This window comes from Heloderma suspectum, chromosome 2, assembly GCF_057233095.1.
Source record: "Heloderma suspectum isolate Gila_16-S chromosome 2, 16-S_ref, whole genome shotgun sequence".
Classification (NCBI taxonomy): domain Eukaryota; kingdom Metazoa; phylum Chordata; class Lepidosauria; order Squamata; family Helodermatidae; genus Heloderma; species Heloderma suspectum.
This window is the reverse complement of record NC_139459.1, coordinates 331,950,637-331,977,500: the sequence shown is the minus strand read 5'-3', so window position 1 is coordinate 331,977,500 and position 26,864 is coordinate 331,950,637. Positions and strand designations below refer to the sequence as shown.

Sequence of the window (26,864 nt, the reverse complement as noted above, 5' to 3'; positions counted from 1 at the left end):
GAGGTGTTCATTGCTGGATGCCTCATTTGTGCACAGAGACTGCTTGTTGTACAACATGATGGTTACTTTTTCCATGGGAGCAACAGCAAGGAAGAGACTTCCTGTGCTTTTTTCCTCCTTCGGTGCACCCACGCTATATTCCACATAATTAGTGGAAAATTGGGTGAGGCTAAAAGGTTATTGTTTTTCTGGCTGTTGTGCAGAAAGAATGGTCTGCCCACTTATCAGAATGTTTCCCTTTTGTAGCCTGTCTCAGAGACTGGTGCTGCTTCGGCAGATGGAGAGTCATCTAGGAGACAAAGAATCTGGGAAGACATGGCAAATGCAAGAAGCTGATGCAGCTCATAAAAGAAATGTGGCACTTTTAAATGTAAGTTTCCATGACTTTTAACCAGTAACTATGTAGTCAAATTTCCATGTGACATTTGAAGACATTGTTTTCTACTGAGTTCTCAAATAGTGACTAACCTATTTGTGACCATATGGAGTAGGAAGTAGAGAAGTTTAACCCTGCTATGTGATAAGCTATTCCTCATGTTCTCCCTATCACAACAAAGATGGTACAGATTGTTAGGAACGTGAGAATTGTCTTCCTGGACAAGACCGATGACCTACCATGAGCTTGGGCAATATCTGACCAGCCAAATGACAATGAAAATCTCTAAAGCAGGGCATGATGAAGATAGTCCTCCTCTAATAACTGTCCCCAGCATCTGGTATATCTGTTCTGAACATGGAAGTATCACTTCAGCTATCATGTCTAATCACCACTGATGGCCCTTTTCTCCATACCATAGTAGAATCTTGGAGGAAACCCATAAGTGAATGGTCAGCTGTCAACTTTCCTCTTCAGCTATCCAGGCCATATAATACAATGAATGAGTGAGGCAATTAAACCCTGGGCATTTTCCCCTCACTTTCACCCATATCTTTGGGTTGACCGAAGCCTGAACATGTTCTTAAAAAAAGCAGCCCAGGGCAGCATACTGAGTTTTATTCACAGGGGGTGGATGATGATGTTTGTTCATGGCTAGTGAGTATGCTTGGGTTACTAGCACTTCTGTCAGCTGTGAGGCTTCCTTCAAATCCCTCCCCAAAACTCATCTTTTTCTGTGAAGCCTTTTGCACAGCCCCTAGTCCCCATACTGTACTGTATCCAGGCTTAAGTATATATAACTGAAATAAATGCATACCTTTCCCTGTTTACCTCTGCTCCATTTTCTCCCCCTTCCCCTGTTGGTTCTGAGTTGACTTCTAAATTCTAAGCCTATTGAGGGACCTGTCCTTTCATAATTTGTAACACACACACACCCGCCCTCCATGTGTATGGATGGCACTGTATAAATAAATGAATAATGCCCAAGTGCACCAGTTCTATTATAAGATGGAATGATTGCATGATTAGAAAGGGTGGGGGCAAAGCCAGGAACATTTTCAATCTTACTGGAATGATTTAAGTGACGTAGTATATACAATCCTTGAAGCCCACAGTGGAGCACACTTTAGGTGCATAATAGTTCATGCCAATCCAGAACGGAAGAATAATTTGTGGTCTCTTGATTCTCCCTTTCAGTGATACTTTCAAGAGCTATTTCTGTTATAGTGTGGCAATCTGGTTTCAGTTTCATTTGGTTTTCAGCTTAGGGAACAGTCCTTAGCCTCAAAATGTTTGCCAGCTTGTGTGGTTAAGATCTGTTATTTACTGGCAAAATGTCCATCATCATGATGACCAGGGTGTGTATGGAGGGAGGGATTGTATATAGAAAACCCATTCCTCTCCCCAGCAGGATCCCTGTTGATGATGAGGATTTAATTAATTCTCCCAATTTTGGTGGCGCTGGGCAGGTTTTTTATCTCCATAATTTTGCACAAACGTGCAGCACTTCACATTTTCCTTATAGGAATTAATGTTAGCTGTTCATTCATGTAGAAGAAAACAAAGGGGTACACCCTGGTGTACTAGTGGGGTGGAGGTGAAACCTGTTTGCTGTCCTTCTTCACCCCAGCCATTGAGAACGAAGCCTGTCCTTCCATTGGCATAACACCATCATGGGTTCTGTTTGTTACTCTAAAGTGTGGTGTAATGTTAGGATGGTGTATGGGTGTTTTGGAACCAGTTTTTATTGATATAGATCAGAGGTGGGGAACTTGTGGCCCTTCAGATGTTGTTGGGACTACAACTCCCATCATCCCTGTCCATTGGCCATGCTGGCTGGGGCTGATGGGAGCTGATGTCCAACCATATCTGGGGGCCACAGGTCCCCCATTGCTGATATAGATGGAAGCTTCAAAGGGTGAAGTCTGACCTAGGGAGACTTTTGAGAGCAACGATGAAATCTTGTCTGAAACAGTCTAAAGAGATGGATGCCACCTTCTTTCAATTTCTTACAAAAGTCTTTTGACTGTTAGAAATTATTTCAGCTTGCAGTGTCTGAAGCACTTAGGAGTAAGGTGCAGAAATCCTGGAAGTACGCTCCAAGCTATGGAGACATATCTCCACACCCTCATACAGAACACTTTGTAAAGATAAAACAGTCCTTTGGGCACTTCTACAGTCCCTCCAAATAAGGTGCTATGAGCTCATGATATTTCTTTCACACTTGCTCACCCATTCCAGCAAAGGCTATCTCTACAAATTTAATGACAAAACATTTCTCTAGGAGTGAGCCAAGACATGAGAAATCTTACCATCTTTTCTTTCTGTCTTCTGGCTCAAATTCAGCAGGTTCTACTGTCTCTAAGGAAACCATTTCCAACTGGCTGCTTGCTGACAATCCCTTTAGGCAAGCATAAGCACAAGATTCCTTTTGGATATAAAGGAGTTTTCTTCTGTTGTGACATGCCTGATCTTTTTCTCAAGTTAAGAGGCTTGCTGGTCGGCTGCCTATAGTCCACCATATAGTTGTGAATACCTCTTTCCTAATTCCTTATAGTGGTGCCTTTGATTTTGCAGCATATTTCTCTCCCGCCCCACCCCCGATTCAAAAGGAAGATATGTATGCTTTATCTCGCTACAGGCGCATATACAGATATATTTTCATCTATGCCTTAACATTCACCTTGTTGCTGTTCGATTGCATGTTGTATGGTGTTGTGTTTTGTGACAGTGTGTCTTTGTTTTATTTTTCTAGAGACATCCCTGGGTCAGTACAGTCTCAGAAGCCTGGGAATGTGTCACCTCTTTCTTTGAAAAATGGGAAATTACTTCCCTTTAATTGCTTTGTTCTAAACATGTTATGACAGATCACCCACTCACCCACTCTGCTCTTTTTGGAGCTGAGGGTTCTGTAACCTTATTGTGCATACTTCATTTCAGTGCATATGAGATTATTTCTGTCTGGAGCTGAAAGGGAAATTTGCACACGATGGGACTCTTAGTTCTTCACAGGAACTGGCATTTGGCTACGTTTTGATAGAATGAGCAGTTTAGAGCTTGGAGCTGTCCCAGTGTGATCTTTGAAAAGAAACAATTGGGAAAAAGATGAAGATTTGAGTGGGGGGAGTGGCTTGCTATGGCCAACCTTCTCTAATAGACCACATTCTACATCAGACAAACCTAATCTATCTTAACATATTACATGGAGTCTAGAGGTTCCTAGGGATGCTAAAGAAATTCAAGACAGACTAAAATGAGCTTGGATTTCTAAGAATCCAGTGCACAGAATTGGCTGCAGACTGGCCGCCTCAGGCCACACAGAGTCCATGGACTTTTGGATCTTTTTTTTTTTTTTTTAACTTCCCCCAAATTTACACAAATTGATTCATAGGAAAATACATACGTTTCTGCACAGGTAAAATACATGTGGGGAAAAGTGGATTTGAATGGAGGACAATACGCTAAATATTCTGTACTAACAAAATTACATAAATTGTTGTGAACCATCTTACAGAATTATATTCGTATTTTTCCGCATAAAAAAAAATAAAATTCAAATCCATCTGTGAATGGACATTCACCGGAGTGAATGACATTGAGCAATCCACAGAACACACGCAGGATGGATTTCACAAAATCTAGACATCCCTAGTGGTTCCATGAAGATATTGTAAGACAGGTACCACTTACCATAAGTACCTCTTGTATATCCAAGAATACGTTTTTGCCTTGCTTCCACATCTTATGGTCTGTATAGAAGGTCACACTAGGGTAGATTAGAGGAGGAAACATGGGCCATTTTATTAATGTGAAGCAGGGACTAGTGACAGAGTAGCTACTCCTTGGTGAATGGCAAGTAGATTCTGTAATTTATATACTTTGGTGGAGAGGGAACAAATGTAATCTAACTTGCTGAAACCATAAGAATTATTTCAGAACTTGTTCTATGTACACACATGGTAACTTTTTATATGTATTTTATTTCATGTGTCTTTTTACCCACCAGTTGTAGAGAAGATGACAACTGTGTATACTAAAACAGTAGCTTACAGGGAGATGAGAATAATAGGCTGTGGATCCCTATAGAAGAAGTATTTCATGTTATACAGAATATTCCCTGTCTGCCATCACATTGCTCTGAATAATTTCTCCAAGTGTCAGAAATGTTAGAACATTCGTGGAAGAAATAAAAGCATATGTATGACCATCAAAACAAATTGTCTGGCAGGAAAGTGCAGCATTAGTGAGTTTAGATGTATTAATTTTATTCTGGCTTTAACAGGCATACAGCACTGCAGATGCTTTCTGATAACAAAATAAAACAGGAATGAGATCCATGCAGAATACTATATTAGAACCTTGAAAATAAGGTTCAGATTTATGTGCCAACTTTAGAAAATTGTTCCCGATAGCAGGCATTGTACATTTCACAGTTACCATGTGGAGAGTTGTTGATTTGGCTTTCTCAGAAATACACCGATGCCATGATGAGGTGTCATTGTATTTGCCTGCGTTTAAATGAAATTGCGTAAAATCATTTCAGTTTTGTTTTTAGCTATGAAAAGAGTTATTATTGCTCTCTTGGTTACAACGGAAATTTTGTGCTTCCAAAACTGAGAAATGGCTGAAACACAAATATTCAAACTTGGCTTGTTCTGTTGGTTTTATTAAACAAAGGGGAATGTTAAAATTAGAATAAATTGATTCTTTGAAATGAAAGAGTATTTGGGCTACCATCCTATACTCACTTGCTAGAGAGTAAGCCCCACTGAATTCAGTGGGACCTGTTTCTGAGTAAGGCTAAGACAGCTAATTCAGCATTTTTGCACATTGGTATAGTCATCCATCCCACATACACACACGCACATACACCCAGACGCGCGCGCACACACACAGAGGGAGGGAGAGAGAGAGTAGTAACCCCTTAATTAAAAGGGATACTACTGGATTAAAATACAGATTATTGCAAAATATTTATAAGCACCAAACTTGATTCACTCCCCCTCCACCCACAGCCATTTAATATGCCTATGTCTGGCACAAAGAGGAATAAATAAGCGTCATGGTACTACATTGTCACAGAAATTGAGGCATTCTGTGAGCTGGACTCCCAAACTTGCCATAATATCTCTTAAAGATACAACAAAAGAGGGCAGCATTGATTACAAAGCCAGTGGTACCTGCAGAGCACCGCAAGTGTCAGCTGCAACTTTGTATTTTAAACTTCCAACTAGGTTACATCTTCCCAGCATAGATTATGTTCAAGTATCAGAACCCTTGATACTTTTGCGTTCTCATCTGCACTTCTGCTTCAATCCTGTAGGTGTTCTTCCTGTTAACAATCTTCAGATGGACAATCCTACAGTATATGGTAGAATATGGTAGAATGCCTAACATTAGGCCACCCAACTCCCAACATCGAGCAAAAGGAGACATTTTACATATTAGGAAGAGGCCTCCTTTCATTTATTAAGATCAAGAACTGCTTCATACAAATATCACTTTCTTGTTGTTGTTGTTCAGTCGTTCAGTCGTGTCCGACTCTTCGTGACCCCATGGACCATAGCACGCCAGGCCTTCCTGTCCTGCGCTCTCTCCCGGAGCGTGCTCAAGTTCATATTCATTGCATCCGTGATGCTATCTAGCCATCTCATCCTCTGCCGTCCCCTTCTCCTTTTGCCTTCAGTCTTTCCCAGCATCAGGGTCTTTTCCAGGGAGTTTTCTCTTCGCATTAGGTGGCCAAAATATTGGAGCTTCAGTATCTGTACTTCCAATGAGCACTCAGGGTTGATTTCCTTTAGGATGGACTGATTTGACCTCCTTGCAGTCCAGGGGACTCGTAAGAGTCTTCTCCAGCACCACAGTTCGAAAGCATCAATTCTTCGGCGCTCAGCCTTCCTTATAGTCCAGCTCTCACAGCCATACATTACTACTGGGAAAACCATAGCTTTGATTAGACGGACCTTTGTCGGCAAGGTGATGTCTCTGCTTCTTACTATGCTGTCTAGGTTTGCCATAGCTTTCCTCCCAAGGAGCAAGCGTCTTTTAATTTCATGGCTACAGTCACCGTCTGGGGTGATCTTGGAGCCCAAGAAAGTAAAATCTGTCACTGCTTCCATTTCTTCCCCTTCTATATGCCAGGAAGTGATGGGGCCAGATGCCATGATCTTAGTTTTTTTAATGTTGAGTTTCAAACCAGCTTTTGCACTCTCCTCTTTCACCCTCAACAAGAGGCTCTTGAGATCCTCTTCGCTTTCTGCCATTAGGGTGGTATCGTCTGCATATCGGAGGTTGTTGATAATTCTCCCAGCAATCTTAATTCCGACCTCTGATTCATCCAACCCGGAATTTCTCATGATGTACTCTGCATATAAGTTAAATAAGCAGGGTGACAATATGCAGCCTTGTCGTACTCCTTTCCCAATTTGGAACCAATCGGTTGTTCCATGTGTGATTCTTACTGTTGCTTCTTGACCCTCGTACAGGTTTCTCAGGAGACAGGTAAGGTGGTCTGGTACTCCCATCACTTTAAGAATTTGCCACAGTTTGTTGTGATCCACACAATCAAAGGCTTTAGCGTAGTCAATGAAGCAGGTTCCTCTGCCTCTTCGAAACCCAGCTTGTACTTCCGGTAGTTCTCGGTTCGCATACTGCTGAAGCCTAGCTTGTAGGATTTTGAGCATCACCTTGCTGGCATGTGAAATGAGCGCAATTGTGCGGTAGTTTGAACACTCTTTGGCGTTGCCCTTCTTTGGAATTGGAATGTAAACTGACCTTTTCCAGTCTTGTGGCCACTGTTGAGTGTTCCAGATTTGTTGGCATATTGAATGCAGCACTTTAACAGCATCATCTTATAGGATTTTAAATAGCTCGGCTGGAATACTGTCATATCCGCTAGCTTTGTTGTGACTAATGCTTCCTAAGGCCCACTTGACTTCACTCTCGAGGATGTCCGGCTCAAGTTCAGTGACCGCACTGTCATGGCTATCAGGGACATTCAGATCTTTCCTGTATAGTTCTTCTGTGTATTCTTGCCACCTCTTCTTAATCTCATCTGCTTCTGTTAGGTCCCTGCCTTCTTTGTCCTTTATCATGCCCGTCTTTGCACAAAACGTACCCTTGAGATCTCCAATTTTCTTGAAGAGATCTCTAGTCTTTCCCATTCTGTTGTTTTCCTCGATTTCTTTGCATTGTTCATTTAAGAAGGCCTTCTTGTCTCTCCTTGCTATTCTCTGGAACTCTGCATTCAGTTGGGTATATCTTCCCCTTTCTCCCTTGCTTTTCGCTTCTCTTCTTTCGTGAGCTACTTGTAAAGCCTCATCAGACAGCCACTTTGCTTTCTTGCATTTCTTTTTCTTTGGGATGGATTTCGTTGCTGCCTCCTGAACAATGTTACGGACCTCCGTCCATAGTTCCTCAGGCACTCTGTCTATCAGGTCTAATCCCTGAAATCTATTCCTCACCTCCACTGTATATTCATCAGGGATATGATTTAGGTCATACCTGAACGGTTTAGTTGTTTTCCCTACATTCTTCAATTTAAGCCGAAATTTTGCAAGAAGCAGCTCATGGTCTGAGCCACAGTCAGCTCCAGGTCTTGTTTTTACTGACTGTATGGAGCTTCTCCATCTTTGGCTGCAAAGGACATAATCAATCTGATTTCGATATTGACCATCTGGTGACGTCCATGTGTAGAGTCGCCTCTTGTGCTGTTGGAAAAGAGTGTTTGCTATGATCAGCATGTTCTCTTGGCAAAACTCTATTAGCTTTTGTCCTGCTTCATTTTGTACACCAAGGCCATGCCTGCCTGTTATCCCGGTGATTTCTTGACTTCCTACTTTAGCATTCCAATCCCCTATGATGAAGAGGACATCTTTTTTTGGTGTTAGTTCTAGAAGGTGTTGTAGGTCTTCATAGAACCGATCAACCTCAGCTTCTTCGGCCTCAGTGGTTGGGGCATAGACTTGAATTACTGTGATGTTGAATGGTTTGCCTTGGATTCGTACTGAGATCATTCTATCATTTTTAAGATTGTACCCCAGTACTGCTTTTCCCACCCTTTTGTTGACTATGAGTGCTACTCCATTTCTTCTAAGGGATTCTTGCCCACAATAGTAGATATGATGGTCACCTGAATTAAATTCACCCATGCCTGTCCATTTTAGTTCGCTGATTCCCAAGATGTCGATGTTCAATCTTGCCATCTCATGTTTGACCACCTCCAGCTTACCTTGATTCATTGATCTGACATTCCAGGTTCCTAAACAATATTGTTCTTTACAGCATCGGATTTTCTTTTCACCACCGGACACATCCACAGCTGAGTGACCTTTCGGGTCTGGCCCAGCCGCTTCACTCTTTCTGGCGCTACTTGGAAATACCCTCTGCTCTTCCCCAGTAGCATATTGGACACCTTCCGACCTGAGGGGCTCATCTTCCGGCGTCATCTCTTTTAGCCTTGTGATACGTTCCATGGGGTTTTCTTGGCAAGATTACTGGAGTGGGTTGCCATTTCCTTCTCCAGTGGACCACATTTTGTCAGAACTCTCTGCCATGACCTGTCCGTCTTGGGTGGCCCTGCACGGCATAGCTTATGGCTTCACTGAGTTACACAGGCCCCTTCGCCACAACAAGGCAGTGATCCATGAAGGGGAAATATCACTTAAATCCATATTATTATCCTATCACAAAAAAGGACAAGATCTCCCTTAACTTTCACAGGGAGGTTTGTCCCACTGACCACCACCTACAACGCAACAGTCTGTGCTCTCCTGCAGGCACTTCTGAATCATTTCTGCCTTATTGCAGACAATAAGAGATGCAAAAAAAGCATTTTAAAGAGCATATTGCTAACAATGTCAAGGCCAGCAGTAAAGAATTCTTTAAATATATCAGAAGCAGAAAACCAGCTAGGGAGGCAGTTGGACCATTGGATGACAATAGAGTTGAAGGAGTACCGAAGGAAGACAAGGAGATTGCAGAAAAGCTGAATGAATTATTTTCGTACGTCTTCACTGCAGAAGATATTGGACAGATGCCTGTGCCTGAACTGATGTTTTCAGGAGGGGAATCTGAGGAACTAAGGCAAATGGTGGTGACAAAAGATGAAGTCCTCAAACTTATTGATAAATTGAAAGCAAATAAATCACCGGGCCCAGATGGTATCCATCCTAGAGTTCTCAAAGAACTCAAATATGAAGTCGCTGATCTTCTAACGAAAATATGCAACATGTCCCTAAGATCAGCCTCTATACCAGAGGACTGGAAGATGGCCAACGTAACACCAATTTTCAAAAGGGATCCAGGGGGATCCAGGAAATTACAGGCTGGTTAGCTTAACATCTGTTCCAGGTAAATTGGTTGAAGGCATTATTAAAGATAAAATTATTGATTGATTGATTGATTGATTGATTGAATTTATTAATCGCCCATCTGGCCGGTCACCCAGCCACTCTGGGTGATGTACAACAATAAAAACAGTATACACAATATAATTCAACATTAAAAACATCACATTTCTAAAATTACCCTTGTTGTTGTTCAGTCGTTCAGTCGTGTCTGACTCTTTGTGACCCCATGGACCATAGCACGCCAGGCCTTCCTGTCCTGCGCTCTCCCGGAGTGTGCTCAAGTCCATATTCATTGCATCGGTGATGCTATCTAGCCATCTCATCCTCTGCCGTCCCCTTCTCCTTTTGCCTTCAGTCTTTCCCAGCATCAGGGTCTTTTCCAGAGAGTTTTCTCTTCACATTAGGTGGCCAAAATATTTCAGCTTCAGCTTCAGTATGTGTCCTTCCAATGAGCACTCAGGGTTGATTTCCTTTAGGATGGACTGATTTGACCTCCTTGCAGTCCAGGGGACGCCTAAGAGTCTTCTCCAACACCACAGTTCAAAGGCATCAATTCTTCGGCGCTCAGCCTTCCTTATAGTCCAGCTCTCACAGCCATACATAACTACTGAGAAAACCATAGCTTTGATTAGACGGACCTTTGTCAGCAAGGTGATGTCTCTGCTTCTGACTATGCTGTCTAGGTTTGCCATAGCTTTCCTCCCCAGGAGCAAGCGTCTTTTAATTTCATGGCTACAGTCACCGTCTGCTGTGATCTTGGAGCCCAAGAAAGTAAAATCTGTCACTGCTTCCATTTCTTCCCCTTCTATACACCAGGAAGTGATGGGGCCAGATGCCATGATCTTCGTTTTTTTTTAATGTTGAGTTTCAAACCAGCTTTTGCACTCTCCTCTTTCACCCTCAACAAGAGGCTCTTTAGATCCCCTTCACTTTCTGCCATTTGGGTGGTATCATCTGCGTATTAATTAAAATTACCCTAGCCTGCCCCAAATGCCTGCCTGAACAACCATGTTTTTAATGCATGTCGGAAGCTCATTAAAGAGGAGGCATGGCGGAGTTCCCTAGGGAGGGAGTTCCACAGAGTGGGGGCCACCACAGAGAAGGCCCTCTCCCTTTTCCTCACCAGCCTAGCTGTCCTGACTGATGGGACAGAGAGAAGGCCATCTGAGGCTAATCTTGTTGAGAGGCCTGTCTGGTGTTGCTGGAGGCACTCCTTGAGATAGGCTGGCCCGGAGCCGTATAGGGTTTTAAAGGTCAAAACCAACACCTTGAATTTGGCCCAGAAAACAACTGGTAGCCAGTGCATCTCTTTCAGCACTGGAGTGATGTGATCTCACCGGCGGCTGCCTTTACTCAGGCGAGCCGCTGCATTCTGTACCAGCTGCAGCTTCCAAACCGTCTTCAAGGGTAACTCCACGTAGAGCACATTACAGTAGTCTAAACGAGAGGAGACCAGGACATGTGCTACCGATGGGAGCAGATGGTCGGGAAGGTAGGGGCGCAGCCACCGTATCAAATGGAGTTGGTACAGCGCTGTCCAGCTCACATCTGACACCTGAGCCTCCATGGACAGCTGGGAGTCTAAGATGACCCCCAGGCTGCGGACCTGGTCTTTCAAGGGTAACCGTACCCCATTCAACACCAGGTCAACACCCCCCAACTTCATCTTGTCTCCCACCAAAAGTACCTCGCTCTTGTCAGGGTTCAGCTTCAGCTTATTCCTCCCCATCTAGCCACTCACCATCTCCAGACATTTGGATGGGGATTCTATGGCCAACCTTGGTGAAAATTTGAACAAGAGGTAGAGCTGCGTGTCATCCGCATACTGATGACACCGCACCCCAAACCTCCTGATGATAGCCCCCAGTGGCTTCACGTAGATGTTAAATAACATCGGGGAGAGGATGGAACCCTGTGGCACCCCACAAGTGAGTGGCCACGGGTCCGAAACCTCCTCTCCCAGTGCTACCCTCTGGTACCTGCCAGAGAGGAAGGACTGGAACCACCGCAATACGGTGTCTCCAATGCCCAGCCCCTCCAGGCGGTCCAGGAGGATACCATGGTCAATGGTATCAAAAGCTGCTGAGAGGTCGAGGAGAACAAGGAAGGAGCATTCGCCCCTATCCAGAGCCGTCCTGATATCATCCACCAAGGCGATCAAGGCCGTTTCTGTCCCATGCCCAGGCCTGAAGCCCAACTGAAATGGAGCTAGATAATCAGCTTCTTCCAAGTGTGCCTTCAACTGCATCGCCACTACCCGCTCAATCATCTTGCCCAAAAAAGGCAGATTCAGGATTGGGTGAAAGTTGTTCAGAACGTGGGGATCCAAGGAGGGCGTCTTTAAGAGCGGTCTTATCACTGCCTCCTTGAGGGTTGATGGCATCACTCCCTCCTCAAGGGAGGCGTTCACCACTGCCTTGATTCCCTCACTCAGCCTCTCTCTGCAGCTCATAATGAGCCAAGGTGGGCAAGGATCAAGTAAGCAGGTGGTCGGCCTTACAGATGAAAGCACCTTGTCCACTTCATCAGAAGGAAGAAACTGGAACCGATCCCACAAAACCAGTTTGCCACAGACCATCTCCTGCTCACTAACTGTATCCACAGCGAACAGAATAACACTCCTATAAGCACATAGAAGGGCAAGCCCTGCTGAAAAAGAATTAACATGGCTTCCACAAAGGTAAGTCCTGTCTCATTAACTTTTTAGAGTTCTTTGAGAGTATCAGTAAACATGTAGACAGGGGTGATCCAATAGACATTGTTTACTTGGACTTCTAAAAGGCTTTTGACAAAATCCCTCACCAAAGACTCCTGAGCAAACGTAGCAGTCATGGAATAAGAGGAGAGGTCCTCTTATGGATCTATAACTGGTTAAAGAACAGAAAGCAGAGAGTAGGAATAAATGGTAAATTGTCCCAATGGAGGGAAGTAAATAGTAGGGTCCCACAGGGATCTGTATTAGGAACAGTGCTTCTCAACCTGTTCATAAATGATCTGGAATTAGGAGTGAGCAGTGAAGTGGCCAAGTTTAGCAAATACCAAATTATTTAGGGTGGTTAAAACAAAAAGGGATTGTGCATTGAGCAGGGGGTTGGACTCGATGGTCTTATAGGCCCCCTCCAACCCTACTATTCTATGATTCTATGAAGAGCTCCAAAAGGATCTCTCCAAACTGGGAGAATGGACATCTAAATGGCTAATGCGATTCAGTGTAAGCGAGTGTAAAGTGATGCACATTGGGGATAAAAATCCCAACTTCAAGTATAACCTGATGGGATCTAAGCTAGCAGTGACCGACCAGGATAGAGATCTTGGGGTTGTGGTGGACAGTTCAATGAAAATGTCCCAGTGTGCGGCTGCTGTAAAAAAAAGAAAAGAAAAGAAAAAGGCAAATTCCATGTTAGGCATAATTAGAAAAGGAATTGAGAGTAAGACTGCCAATATCATGCTGCCCTGATACAAATATATGGTGCAACCACACTTGGAATCCTGTGTACAGTTCTGGTCACACCTAAAAAAAAAAAAAAGATACTGTAGAGCTGGAAAAGGTGCAGAAAGGGGCAACTAAAATGATCAAGGGGCTGGAGCATCTCCCCTATGAGAGAAGGTTACAACAGCTGGGGTTGTTTAGCTTGGAAAAAAGGAGGGCAAGGGGAGACATGATAGAGGTGTACACAATTATGCATGGTGTGGAGAATGTGGATAGGGATACATTTTTCTCCCTTTCTCATAATACTAGAACCCGGGGTCATCCTATGAAGCTGATTGGTGGGTGATTCAGGACAGATAAAAGGAAGTTTACTTCTTCACACAGCACATAGTTAAACTATGGAATTTGCTACCACAGGATGTAGTGATAGCCACCAATTTAGATGACTTTAAAAGGGGGTTGGACAAATTCCTGGAGGAAAAGGCTATCAATGGCCACATAGTCTTGATGGCTATGTGCTACCTCCAGCGCCAGAGGCAATGAGCCTTTGTACACCAGTTGCTGGGGAACATGGGTGGGAGGGTGCTGTTGCGCTCATGCCCTGCTTGTGGGTTCCGAGTCAACAGCTGTTTGGCCACTGTGTGAACAGAATGCTGGATTAGATGGACCCTTGGTCTTGATCCAGCATGGCTGCTCTTATGTTCTTATCAGATAATGTACAGGAATGGTTATATATGAATCCAGTCTGTTCCCTGCTTCACTATTTTGCTATAGAGGAGCCAATTGTTCTAGATCCTGGGTTGGATCCAGATTTAGTCATACTTCGAGTAGATCCATTGAAATCAATGGGTCTTAAGTAGGCATGACTAACTTAAGCCACACCAATTTCAGTACTCTATACTAAGTATGACTAAATCTGGATCCAACCCACTGTTTCTTTATATTTCAAATGTTAATTACTTATGACAGGACTGGATTATTGACACTCCACATAGTCTAGCAAAGCCAACAGTGCAACAAAATTAAGACCACAGAAGTCCATCCTCACTTAGGAAAATCTCCATCAATCCCCCCTGTAGAGAAGGATTCAGTGCTACTTGGCTAATTGGTAATGTGGTGTATCTAGGGTTATTAGATGGTACAGAAGACTGATCAAAGCAATGGATAATTTAATAGCAAACAGTGGAAGATAGAATGTTGGATTTGGGTACCTGGGTCCAAATCCTTACTGAACTTCATTGGGTGACCTTGCATTGGTCACTGTCTCTCAGCTTAGCCCACCTCACAGGCTTGTTGTGAAGAGAAAATGGGATAACTGCATGTATCTTCCTTGATGGCTGTTTGAGAAACAAATGTGGTATATAAAGAAAGCTTTTAAAAGTGTTATCAGATGTTCTAAAGTTGTTGTTTTTCTGAAGGTATTTAGAAGCACTGTAGCAATGAATGTGTTCTAGAAGCATTTGTAGTCTTTTCAGTTCTCATCTTAAGGTATTTAGTAGGCATCTCAGAAGCCAGTTGTGACTTGATGCTTTTATTTTTCAGTCTCTAACCCATTACTCCCAGTGGTCTTTGAAACTTTTATAAAGCCAGTGTTTGAAATCACAATATATTTTTTAAATGCACTTAATCTGCCAAAGGTGTCTTTACTGGTGACTTTTAAAATATTGAAAATAATTGCCAAAAGCAAACCCTGTCAGTAAACCTTAAAGGAAAAAAAAGATATGGCAGCCTCTAGCTATCAGCAGCATGCAAAGGTGCCATCTAATATTTCATTGGCATCATTTTTTTTCCTTTAAGGCATATTTCAGCTTCCAGCAACAATTTCTGTCAGTGCCTGTCATTAAATCAGTCTTCTGGATGACAATAGACTTCAAAATATGCTATAACTGGATAGGAGCAACAAAAAGACACATCTGGTATGTAGGCCGTGCCAAAGTGCCCTTCTCAACTAAAACCAACACAAGCCAGGAATGTTTTCTCTTGTCCCAAAGAATTTTACTTTCCTACCATCATAAATATCCTTTTGAGAAAAAAACAAACAAGTAGCTACCAAAATGAACTTGGACTGGATTATGTAATCCTGGGGGCATGTACAAGACAGTGCCGTACAGCAGAAAACTTGGAAATAAGAATATAATAATCTGCCATATAACACCCTAGAAAACCAAGATTGATTGCAGTCTGAGGTACGTCTTGTTATCATGACAGTGAATCTCTTCAGGCCAGGGCATGAGACATTTTGGTAGGTGTTGTAAGAGTACATTTTATGGTGCATCTGCTCTGTCATTTAGTTTCTGGAGTTGTTAGTCTGACATTGTGAACCACCCCCTCTTAGAGAGATCAGGAGGTCTTACACTGCTATAAATGCATTCATGTGGGAAGGAGGAAAATTTGGTTTGCTTCCCCCCACCCGTCTCAGCATGTTAAAAAGCACTCAGATGGTCACTTCTTTTCATTGCTATCTGCACTAAATTTGATCAAGATCCCTCGAGCCCTGTTTATACTGGAGTAGCAGTTACTTCTGATGATATTCCAAGTGGCGACTTTGCTCATTGAGAACATCATATCTTTCTGATCTTGTTGCACTAGGATCCTGATTCTTCTGAGCTGCCATGGTTTGGGAATTATGGGAAGTCCCTTTGGGGATTTTCCTTCTTTTTTAAAAAACTTAATTTTGAAAAATGCCTTACGCTTCACACTCACTTTCTGCTCCTGATGATGCCATCTGCTATACTCTCTTCTTCCATTTTTATTCGGCATTGGCTCCTTCACACCCCACTCCCACACCCCTTCCCATCTCTCTCAATTTGCCCAAAAGGCCTGCGCTTGATCTCTTTCATGTTTGTGTATGAAAGCTCACCAAAAAGAGGGGGGTGTCACAGCTTTAAGGAGGCACTTCTCCTCCCCCTTAAAGTGAGCCTTGTTCTCTGTGAACCCAGCACACGGAAGTGGAAGTCCATGTGCAAATTTCCTAAGAAAAGCTAATAGAGGTGAGTACTCATTGGAGTTTGAATGTCTGGTGAACAGCTTGCTGCCTTTCTACATCTTTGTGCACATGTTATGAATGCATATTAGCAAGTCATCTTTGTCTTGAGCAGGGAAGAGTTTCAATGAAATTGCTGTCTTTCTTTGTAGCTTTATTCGAGAAAGAATATTGGCTTCATCTCATGCATGCAGCAAATGCTTTCACTCCAGATAGTGAATCATCTTAACTGTAAATCACCCCCAGCACATAAAGTTCAAATCGTGCAGTCGGGGCTTTTGATAAAACATACCTCAGTAATAAAGACAACTCTCTCACCCTGAGGAGCATTCATCAGGGTACAGCGGATTCTTCAAAAATCCCCATATTGACCTTATTCCTGAAAGTTCTTTCCTTGAGGATTTTATCTTATAAAGCAGGGGTGGGCAACATGTGGCTCCCACTGCCCTCCCGGTGCAGTCCCTGCCACCCTCCACTGTCCCCTGAAATGGAAAGCAGAGAGAAAAAGAACAACCAAAACAATGGCATCCGTAGCAGCTATGGAGCGCCAAAAGAGTTAAATTTAGCTTGGCACCCAAAGGCTTAAAGTGAGCTTGAGACAAGCTAAATGTAGCCCTTATACCACTACGAGGTGGTTTGCTGCCAAATTTTGGCAGCAAACCAGCGATTTTTTGCCTTTTATTATTTTCCTTTTTGTGGGGGTGCCCCACAGACTGCAGCCTCCAGACCTCCCAAAGTTGCCCACCCCTGTTATAAAGTTAATGATAACCATGAGAGATTCAAAGGTTTCCTGGATGTAATGATGCCTCATAGTTATGGAGTTGGGGGGCTCCTTATAGGCTATCTAGTCCAACCCCCTGTTTGATGCAGGAAATCCAGAGTTAGAGCATTCCCAACAGATAGCTGTCCACCCTCTGCCTGAAGACCTCCAGCAAGGTAGAGACAACCCCCCCCCCCCCGGTAATCAGTCCCGTTGGTGAGATCATCTCACCATCAAGACTGTTCAATGTTCAACTGAAATCTACCTTCCTCTAAGTTAAAACCATTAAATCTCACCCTGCACTCAGGGGCAGCAGAGGAACAAGTATTTGCTCTTCTATGTGACCACCCTTCAGGTATTTGAAAAGTGGTCTCTTGAGACTCCATAGTCTTCTCCGGGCTAAACTTACCCAGTTCCTTCAACCTTTCCTCAGTCAAAGGAATTGTTTTCCACACCACTGACCATTTTCGTTGCCCTCCTCTGAACACATTCCAAATTGACTATGTTTTATTTTTATTGATTTTATTTCTACACCACCCAATAGCCTAAGCTCTCTACAGCCTTCTTAAAGAGTGGTGCCTGAAACTGGACACAGTATACCAAATGAGGTTGGACTAGTGCTGAATAAAGTGGAACTATTGCTTCCCATGTCTTGGAAACTATAGATCTATTAATCCAACCTAAAATTGCATTAGCCTTTTTGCACTTGCATCACACTGCTGACATGTTTGGATTGTCATCAATTACCCAAAAGCCTTTTCACATGTACTACTGCAGTGTATAACAGTCTCCTCTTAGACTTGGACTCCCATTGTCATGATGATTCACAGAGAAAGGGCCATTTCACATATTTCACAGCAGCAAACCCGTTAGACCAGGTGCCACAGCTGCTCCCAAGATATATGATAAATACCTATATGCTAAATGTGTCGAGCACAGTTATCATACCTATGGGTTGTATCCAGTGGTAGTCTAACTGAAGTCCCATTCCTTTCATTGGGTCTGCTGTAAGTAGGATTCACATTGGATACAACCCACACTGAGAAATGTGCTAAGAATATCAAAACTGGATGGGGTGGCCTCAGGACACCCAGAGCAGAAGCACTTTCTGGCCAGCTTGTAGGTACAGACAATTTGCACATTTGTGTCTTGAGACTTCTGGGGCTCTCTCACACATCTGTGGCCAAGTACTGTGGTCAGAGACAAAGAAAGCTGATGGTTAGGACCAAATGTATAAGGCAGAGCAAGTAGGACACTTGACCATAGCGACGTGATTGGAAGAAGCCAAAATCAGTGGTGCAAGTGTGCAGCAATCTAATACCCCAATACTAAACATTAAAACTGTCTTGTCTGGATAAGCATTTAGTGGCTGGAGATCATAAAGAGTACATTCTGGGCTCTTTAAAAAAATGGTTACATTCCCTAAGTCACTTGCATACAAGGAATGTTATGAATATACACGAGGAAGAGAGAAGCATGGGCATGTCTGCCTCCATCGGTGATGTAACCACAGTGCTGGCGTCACAACAGTTCCGACCAAAGAAAGCGAAGGTAACTGTGCTGACCATAATCAAAATTCCAAAAGCCATGCTGCTGTAATACCTGTATTGGTTGGCCCAATAAAGGTGTTACAGCAACATGGATTTTGGAACCATTGTGACTTGCGCTGAAAATACACCCATTCTTAAGCACTTATTTATTCACTGGATCAGCAGAGCCATCAAATCCAATAAACCCGTAGCTTACTGGTCAAAATGTGCTGGCTTTTTTCTTCTTCTTGCTCAGTCATTCACATGCCATTTCCCTGTGTGGTACATTCCTCTTGTTGACTGAATAACTTTGATTAGGTATGTGAAACAGCTGATATGCAAGAACCCTTGCTGCATGGGCAAATCAGTTGCTGGATTAGAGCAAAAATGTATTCAGCAAGATTATTGGAACTGGTACCCATACTGATTTGTTTATGCGCTCATTACTTTGGATTTTTGGACACTTCCTCCTCAAAGTCTACCATTCCCAAGAAGGCCCTTGCTTAATTTCACCCCCCTCCCATTCTCATCCCAAACTGCAATGAGATCTAAGTATGTATAGTGACATTTGCTCATGTTTATACTTTATTACCCTTATTTTTTAATTTGTCACATATATACCCACTGTTCTGATTTAACTTTCTGATTGAAATGCCTTAGGAGAGGCATTTCAACCTTTGGGAATGGGGAAAAAATCATGCAAAAGCTGGGAAACCACCACCAGATAGCGGGGGAGGGGGGAGGAACCACCTGGTGACATGAGGAAGGGTGTGTGGCCATCTGGTGAACCCCAAAGGGCCAAATTTGGGCCTTGGACTTGAGGTTCAACACCTCTGCTTTAGATTGTAAGCATTTTAAAGGCAGAGATGTCTCTTTCTTCTCCTATGCTATAAAGCACTATATGCACTGATGTCACTTATAACTTACTAACAACATGTATGGAATGTTTTGACTTCCATGGTTGCTAAAAAACAAATTTTAATTACATGTAGGTGAATTCAGGAAGCAGCATCATTTTAAAAAAGTGCCTCATGTATTGCAGGATGTAGATGCAGCAGGGAAAAAACTACAATCAAGAGAGCACTTACTTCTACATCCTGATATTGTTAATCTTGAGGTAAGCCTAAGGCAGACTCCCAGCTTTTGATTGTCTTTAAAACAAAGGTTTAAGCTTTCTTTTTCATGTTGTTGTTAGATTACAGTATTCTTTAAAAATGCAGTTACTGCTGTTCCCCTAGTGCTCTGCTGCAGTTTCAGGCCTTTTTTAAGGCCCTTTGTTAAAATTGGTATTAGAGCAAGATAGATAGATATTTATTTACATCTGCTACCGGCCATTGCAATCCACTCAGTATTAAGGCAAATGCTGCAGTAAGTACGGAACATCTGATGCTGATTTAATTGGATGTTAAATTCTGTTAATTTTATGCCACAATTTTAGTTTTCACTGTGTTGAATGATTATATTTGGATTTTAGAATCTGAAACTCACTGAGATAAAGGAGAGATGCAGAGATCTTTTTTTGCTCACTTGATTCATACTTTGGGACTTTTCTCCACAATGCTAAGAGAGACAGTCCTTAAAAGAAAATATGGATTATAAAAAGATCAGTCTGCAATAATAAAGGCTCCATTTCAGCATTGCCCCCTCAGTCATACTGCACTGCACTTTGAAGGTGTTCTGAGTACATCCAAAGCACAATCTGAAAATGGCGGAAATCCCCTGCCCCCTTTCTTATCTCCAAAATGTCATATTGCATTTTGGAGGAGAAGCAGAACAGTACATGGACAAGCCCCAGGCTTCCTCCTGCACTTGGAGCTGGGGAGGGCAGAGGGGGATTATCCCTGGCCTTGCACTTTGGAGGCCCCCCGAGCACTTCAAATGCTCAAGGTGACATCTGAAGGAGCGTCAGAGGACTATACATTTTGGATGGATTCTGTAACAGAAGAATGAGTGGATGAATGATTAACAGCAGGGGAGTGTGATGGAATGGTGGGTGGAGTCAGAGTGAATGACAGCTGGGGAAAGTCAGTTGTGGGACTGGAGGATGTAGAGGAGAGTTAGAGGAGTGAGGCGAGAGAAAGGATAAAGTAAAAGCCTGGTGGTTAGGACACCTGTTAAAGAGGGGAGGCAGTGATGTTAGGTTAGGACATCAGACCTATTCTTTGTTATTCTGTATCAAATTACTGTTCTGGCTGTTGTTTTCCATCAGTAAATATAGTTTATCAATTTGTTCTGGTCTGGATGGTTCTCAGGTCAGTGTATCTCTCCCCACAAGCTGGTTTTAAATTACACAGCCAAACATATAAATGGGAGGGTTCCACTGCTCTCTGTAAATCAGTAGTTGGTGGCAGCAGGTTATTTTGAGGGAGATTAGCGGGAATCTGGACTCACTGAACTAGATGAGTGACTTGCCCGCCAGAGCCTTGGGGTATGGGTGGGGGGGCTACAACATCATGGTTTCCAAAGCCGGCCAAATGTCATGGACCTCTGAAAAGATTTCTGCGTTTGTTCTGGGCCATGATGCATTTGCTTTCTTTGACGTAGTGGGTGTATTCCTTGTAAAATTAATCTTCAAACTATTTGAAACCAATAACTTCAAAATTCTTTAAATCAATACAGTCCATTATTGTGCTTCTGCAAATGCCAAACCAATTTTAGCCCCCAAATAATTAAAATTATTTTACACAATGGTTTTAATTTTAAGAATTCTGAAGATAATGTTGTGGTTCAGAGAAACATGACTCCTGCGTAACTCAAGGAAACAATTATAAAGTTCAAGGATTACCATTCTAATTCATTATTCACCACAAGAGGGCACATCCAATCATTGCAAATTTACTTAGGCATTGAAATCCTTCCAGCCTCCATTATATTGTATAATTGAGGGATTTGAGATTTAGCAGCAAAGTAGTTTGGCCTTTTCTAAATTGCTTCACACATAAAACAAGCTTTAATAACACATTGTATGTTCAGATAGTTTTGTTGATGGGCTGGTAGATTATGTTGTGAAGGAGAGTTAAATTGTTGATTGTGTTATATCTTTTCCAGACTCTTTACTGGGCAAAAGTAGAAGAATCCATCCCCAAGTGGGAACCATTTTTTTTAGGAAAAACACAAGCCCCCATTGGTGTTAAAAAAATCAAGCCAACGAAGGAGAATGCAGGTCCCTCAAAAGGATCAATACAAAAATAAACAGGAAACAAAAATCAAACCAGGTTCATGGGAAAGATCTGTTCAAGCCTCCAAACACTGGATCATTAAATGGGTCTTTTAAATTTTTGTTGGATAAGCACCATTCATTCTAAAACTGCATTGAGGAGTTTTCCCCAAAAGGCCTATTATCTACATGTCCTTCATATCAAACATGGACGACACACTGCAGGATGGAAACTCAGCTTTCAACTGGTTAGTCAAGATGAGAAATAATGTAATCTGTTACTCATCCGTCACTTTTACAAAAGAGAGGTGTCTTTTCCCAAAAAAGTGGAAGCAGATATCAATTTGGTTGTCTGCCCCATGAGAGGATTTGCTATGGGCATGTAGTACACAGCATGATGACAGGCTGTATTTAGTGGATGGCTGGGGGCTCAAGAGAAACCCAAGTGGTGCAGGCTGCAGCAGGGAGGACCTGTTGAACATGCACATTCCCTCTTAACCTAGCCATATCTCCTCCTTCCCAGTTGCATTTGTTCTGTGGTTAAATATTGCTCCACCCTCTTACACTGTTTCAGTTTAAATCCACCTGGTATAACAGGATTTAACCACAAGATTTTAGAATTTTTCAGCACTGAAGAGAACTCAGCTTTGTTCTTGGGATCAATCCTCCACCAATGTGTACAGCAACAGACGCCCATATCAGGCTACATTTTCTGTGGACCCAGTCAAAATAAAAGTTTTGAACAAGCACATCTATAGTTTTGCATATCTTGAAATTAATATTAATGCAAGCTCTCATTTTGTAAGCTTTATTCTGCAGCTCTGAGCAACGGAATATAATTAACAGGTAAAGATCTATATATGCATTTTGCACTTCACTATTAAGGACGTTGATTTCTGAAGTGAGCATCTTGGAGATCACAAGTGGTAGCGGGTGAGAGGTCAGAGGTCCTCAGAGCTGAGATGCAAGGGGAAGATGGGTTTTTTTTTTTGTGATAGACTGGAGGATTAATAGACAGTTATGGCATCAGACTAAGAGACAACATGTATGGCCAGCTATTCATCACCGGTGGAGGGGAATAGCACCAATGGCACTCCCCCCACCCCCCGAGTTTTATACATATGCTTTTAGAAGGATAAATAAGGCCAGGGTCTTATAATTTTGCCTGATATGTAGCTACTTCCCCAGTATGCCACTGATGAGAATCAGATGCACTGGTTGGGGATATACTCCCATTCAAGAGTTAATACTACCAATAATACCACTAGTAATTAAGCACTGTTAGTTCGGTGTAAGGTGCTCTTTTACCATCAGTGGTATGTGAGCATATTTCATTGTGGTGATGTGCTGTCTTGCACAGCTGTAATTATTATGATTTGTTGCCAGCTGCCTCAAGCCTGTGGAGAGATGGAACAAAAATATTTTAAGAAAGAAAGAAAGAAAATAAATAAATAAATAAAACTGATTATGATTACAATAGTGCTTGGCTATGGAGATATTTCCCAATGTACCTGCAATAGGGTATTTAGGATTGTTCATGTTTTGTTCAGTTCAGGTTAACTTTATATCTATGTATTTCATTTATCACTAGCTGCTCTGAGACTTCAGGATTGAGCAGGCTACAGGTGGGATAGCACCAGTGTAAAAAAAGAGTCATGTATATATGGATTCATGTGATAAGCTCAAGACAGTCCAGTCATTTGAAAGGGTTAAATGATGCTTGCAGTCCTATCAGTGTGTGAAAACCATAATTGCATGAATCCATATACATTTCTGCTCCCTTGTGCATAGATATGGAAGGCTTAATTCACTCAAAAGTCCTTCTAAATATTTTGGATTTTTGCAACCTTCACAAAGGCCTTAAAATTGACTTAAAATGTGTAATTAGTCACTGTATGAATGAGGAAGTTTAATTGTTCCTTGCAACAATAGCAGCTACATAGTTTTTGGCTGAATCATTTTATTTCATTTTTATCCCACCTGTCCTTTTATCCTCACGGCAGCCCTGGAAGCTGAAAGAGAGTGACTAGTCCAAGGTCACCTGGTAAACCGTGTGGCTGAGGTAAGCTTTGGAATTGGGGTTTCTCTGACCAAAGTACAACACTACACATTACAGCACATTGGGTCTTGGTATAAGCTTTGGACTGAGTTGGCCTCCTCACCTTGGATCCTTCCAACATTCCATGAAAAAGTCTATTCTTGCAATTACACACTTGAGGGTATTGCATTCTTGTAATTAGTACAATTTAATTTCCACTACTTTGTCTCAAGGAACACTCGTTTAGCCTCTGCTGTGGTCCCATATCACACATTTCCGGGTACTCAGAGGTATCCATTCACATTCCTGTGTATATTTAGGATGTGGACCAGTGTTGCACAAAAGTGAGTCAAAGGTAGAGTTGAGGTAAATATATATGGGGGAAGCCGGGGTAGTTTTCACAGTCCCTTTAGCGAAGTGTGGTTGTCCTTTGTTTCCCAGTGATGCAATTGGCTTGTCCCATAGTGCTTCAATTGAGAGTTTCCTCTTGTCAGGAGGAGTGATGAGAGAGCAGGTGGGAGTGAATGCTCCAAAGAGGCAAGTAGCGTGACGTCTGTCCAGCAGAGGGAGCAGACACACTACAACCACATTTTCCCAAAAGATTTGAAGGAATGAAATATGTAAACGATCTTCAGAAATTTTGGGGAGTTTGTTTGCTATTGTTATCCTAGATACGTAAATTTCAATTACTCAAAAACATACTAACCAAGAATTCCTACTAAATTGCTATTTCACAAATGTTTCCATTTTAATAGGAGACTGAGAAGTTTGCTGTCAACTTTTTTTCCTTTGCTGCTGAAGTGTCCATTAAACTAATCAGGGGTTTTTTTTTCTCTTTCTTTCTCTGTCTCTCTTTTTAAACAGAAACTGCCATCTTAGAACTATCCTGTTGAGTGGGTGTTGGTGTTTGTAACAATAACGTTGTTTTCATAATATGTGATGGCAGATTAGCACGCTTCTCTGCAGTGTTGTTAACAGTTGTAATTAAGGAATAAACAGTAAAGGGTGTCAGTCCGATGACAATTTCATCTATAGTGTCACAATACAAAATGTCACAAAATATTACTGTTATATAACTACAAAAATATCAAATTAGGCTTTCATCTTAGAAGCAGGGAGGATTTTTAAAAACAAAAACAAAACCTGGCATAGAGGCCATCGCAATTTTATACCTACTCAGTGTTCTGTCATGAAGACAAGTTGGTAATGTTTTCTTCTGTAAGATTTGGTTCTTTGCCACGCAGTTGAATTAAGAGAAAGTATGAAAAGCTGATCTACGGCTCGGGTTTTACGAACGCCACAGAATGTAGGAGGATGGGGACGATGCAACAATTTTGCTTGTTATGGGAGATTTTTCCAAAGCACATAAACTAAGCTTTCCATTTCTATGTGTGTCTTCAGATGATTTCCTTAAGCATTTCCTAAAATATGTTATAATTATAATTCACTTTAATTCAAGGGGGGGGGGGAAATGAGAATTAAATGAGCACTGAGAATATAGTTCCTAACACTTGGTTCCTTTAATTCTGTAGTTCACAAAACTGTGACATGAGCCTCCCTTGGGTGGTACAATCTGTATCTAGGGGAGGTGTATGCAAGTTGGAAAGTGTGGGAGGGAAACAGGAACAAAAAAAAAAAGAAAAAGAAGGCAAAAGAAGATAGAAAAGAATCCAATTTCTGAAGACATACCTTTGATTATTTTTTGTATTGTATAACTTAACTTTCGTCCCAAAGAAACGCTGCTAGAGAAACCCTTTCTTATTACACACTCTGTATATAGTCCATCCAGTTCTTATATAAAGTGATGTTGGAGATGCAGGCTTGCATATGGTGAATTTATGCACTGGTGTTTATTTTAGATTTTTTAAAAACCCATTAAGCTCATTCTTTGTCTAATGAATTCCCAATACCTTAAATAGTATACAACATGGCTATGCTTGGTTGTCACAATACACCATGGGTTATCATGGCAGGAACGAGCCTCGCGTGTCTCCAGGCTCATATGCTCCACCTCTCCTCTCCAGTGTGACCATAAGGAGATCAGAAGAGTTTGCTTCCGTTTTTTATCCACCTTCATTAATTTTAACTATGGTTTGTTTAAACCAGGGGTGGGCAACGTTGGGCCTGGGGGCCAAACCTGGCCCTCCTGGTGTTCCAGCCTGGCCCTCTGTGGTTCCCCAGAGGGCCATGTTCCCGTTCCTTGACTCCACCCCCTTTCCCTCAACCATTGATTGATAGGTGCTTTCTTGGCTTTTATTCTAAAAGGCTGAAATGCCTCTCCTAAGGCTTTGTTACTGGCAGTAAGAGCTTCAAAGTGAAATACTCCCTTTCTGCCCCTACCTCCTTTGCCTTTGGTCCCCACCACCGCTGGAATGCGGGCCCCGGAAAGCTCTGAAATTGAATTCAGCCCTCTGGCTGAAAGCGGTTCCCCGCCCCAAGCTAGCTCCTGCCACCCAGAGGCCCATGTGTCACATGACTTGCCTCATTGCATCCAACTCTTTGCCTAGGAGATTCCAAGGCACTTGACTATAATTCAAAAGTCAATGTGAATCTAGGTCTCCCAGCTGATTGGTCCTCAAAGGCTAGAGTCAAGGGTTCCCCAGCTATAGTCTGTTTGCTTCCTGTTCACTTTGACCAGAACTTCCTTGGGTTTGTGTTGATTAAACATAGACATTCTTGACTGAGCAACTTGTATGCGGTATGCAAATTACCTGAAATGTATTGACTAAATAAAAAGATGTACGGAGATGCTATTCAACAAAGCCATCACCAACAATTGAATCACATCCAGTGGTTCTCCATAAAATCTAGTGTCATTGTTACATTTATTTGTATTGATTCCGCTCTTCCCCTCAAGGAGTTAAGGTTGAGTGACGGATGGACAGAGTGATTGCTCAACGGATCTTTAGTTCCCAACTTCCATCATAGACTCCTCCGAGTCCTTCCTCTGAGGGAGGCTTGGAAGTTGGAACCAAGGGAGAGGGCCTTCTCAGTGGTAGCTCCCCGATTATGGAATGCTCTCCCCACTGAGGTCTGTCTGGCACCAACATTGTCATCTTTTCAGCACCAAGTTAAGATTGTTCTTTGCTTCCAAGCATTTGACAGCATATGATGGGGCATTTATATCAGTTGTTTTTATCAGGTCCAGTATCTTATTGTAACTGTTATAGCTGTTTAACTGTTCTTAAATTCTGTATATCAAAGAGTTTATATTATGTTTTTTATTGTGTTGTATTTGTCA

The 26,864-nt window shown here is 42.3% G+C and overlaps 1 protein-coding gene across 3 annotated transcripts in view; it reads left to right on the top strand.

Annotated features, from left to right (window-relative positions):
- The window catches only part of CEP15 (centrosomal protein 15), a 44,315-nt gene extending 19,068 nt beyond the window's left edge, over positions 1-25,247 (top strand). Inside the window, exons 3-7 of one of the 3 annotated variants that reach the window (XR_014788572.1) lie at positions 247-370; positions 19,471-19,545; positions 21,477-22,431; positions 23,589-23,647; positions 24,488-25,247. Coding sequence is in view for 2 of the 3 variants with exons in the window: in XM_084840494.1 (XP_084696620.1) it covers positions 247-370; positions 19,471-19,545; positions 21,477-21,620 (343 nt within the window). In the remaining variant the exon portion in view is untranslated. Of the gene's footprint in view, positions 1-246; positions 371-19,470; positions 19,546-21,476 lie in introns of all 3 variants that reach the window. The other 2 variants (XM_084840494.1, XM_084840491.1) reach the window with 2 other exon arrangements.
- The last annotated feature ends 1,617 nt before the right edge of the window (positions 25,248-26,864 follow it).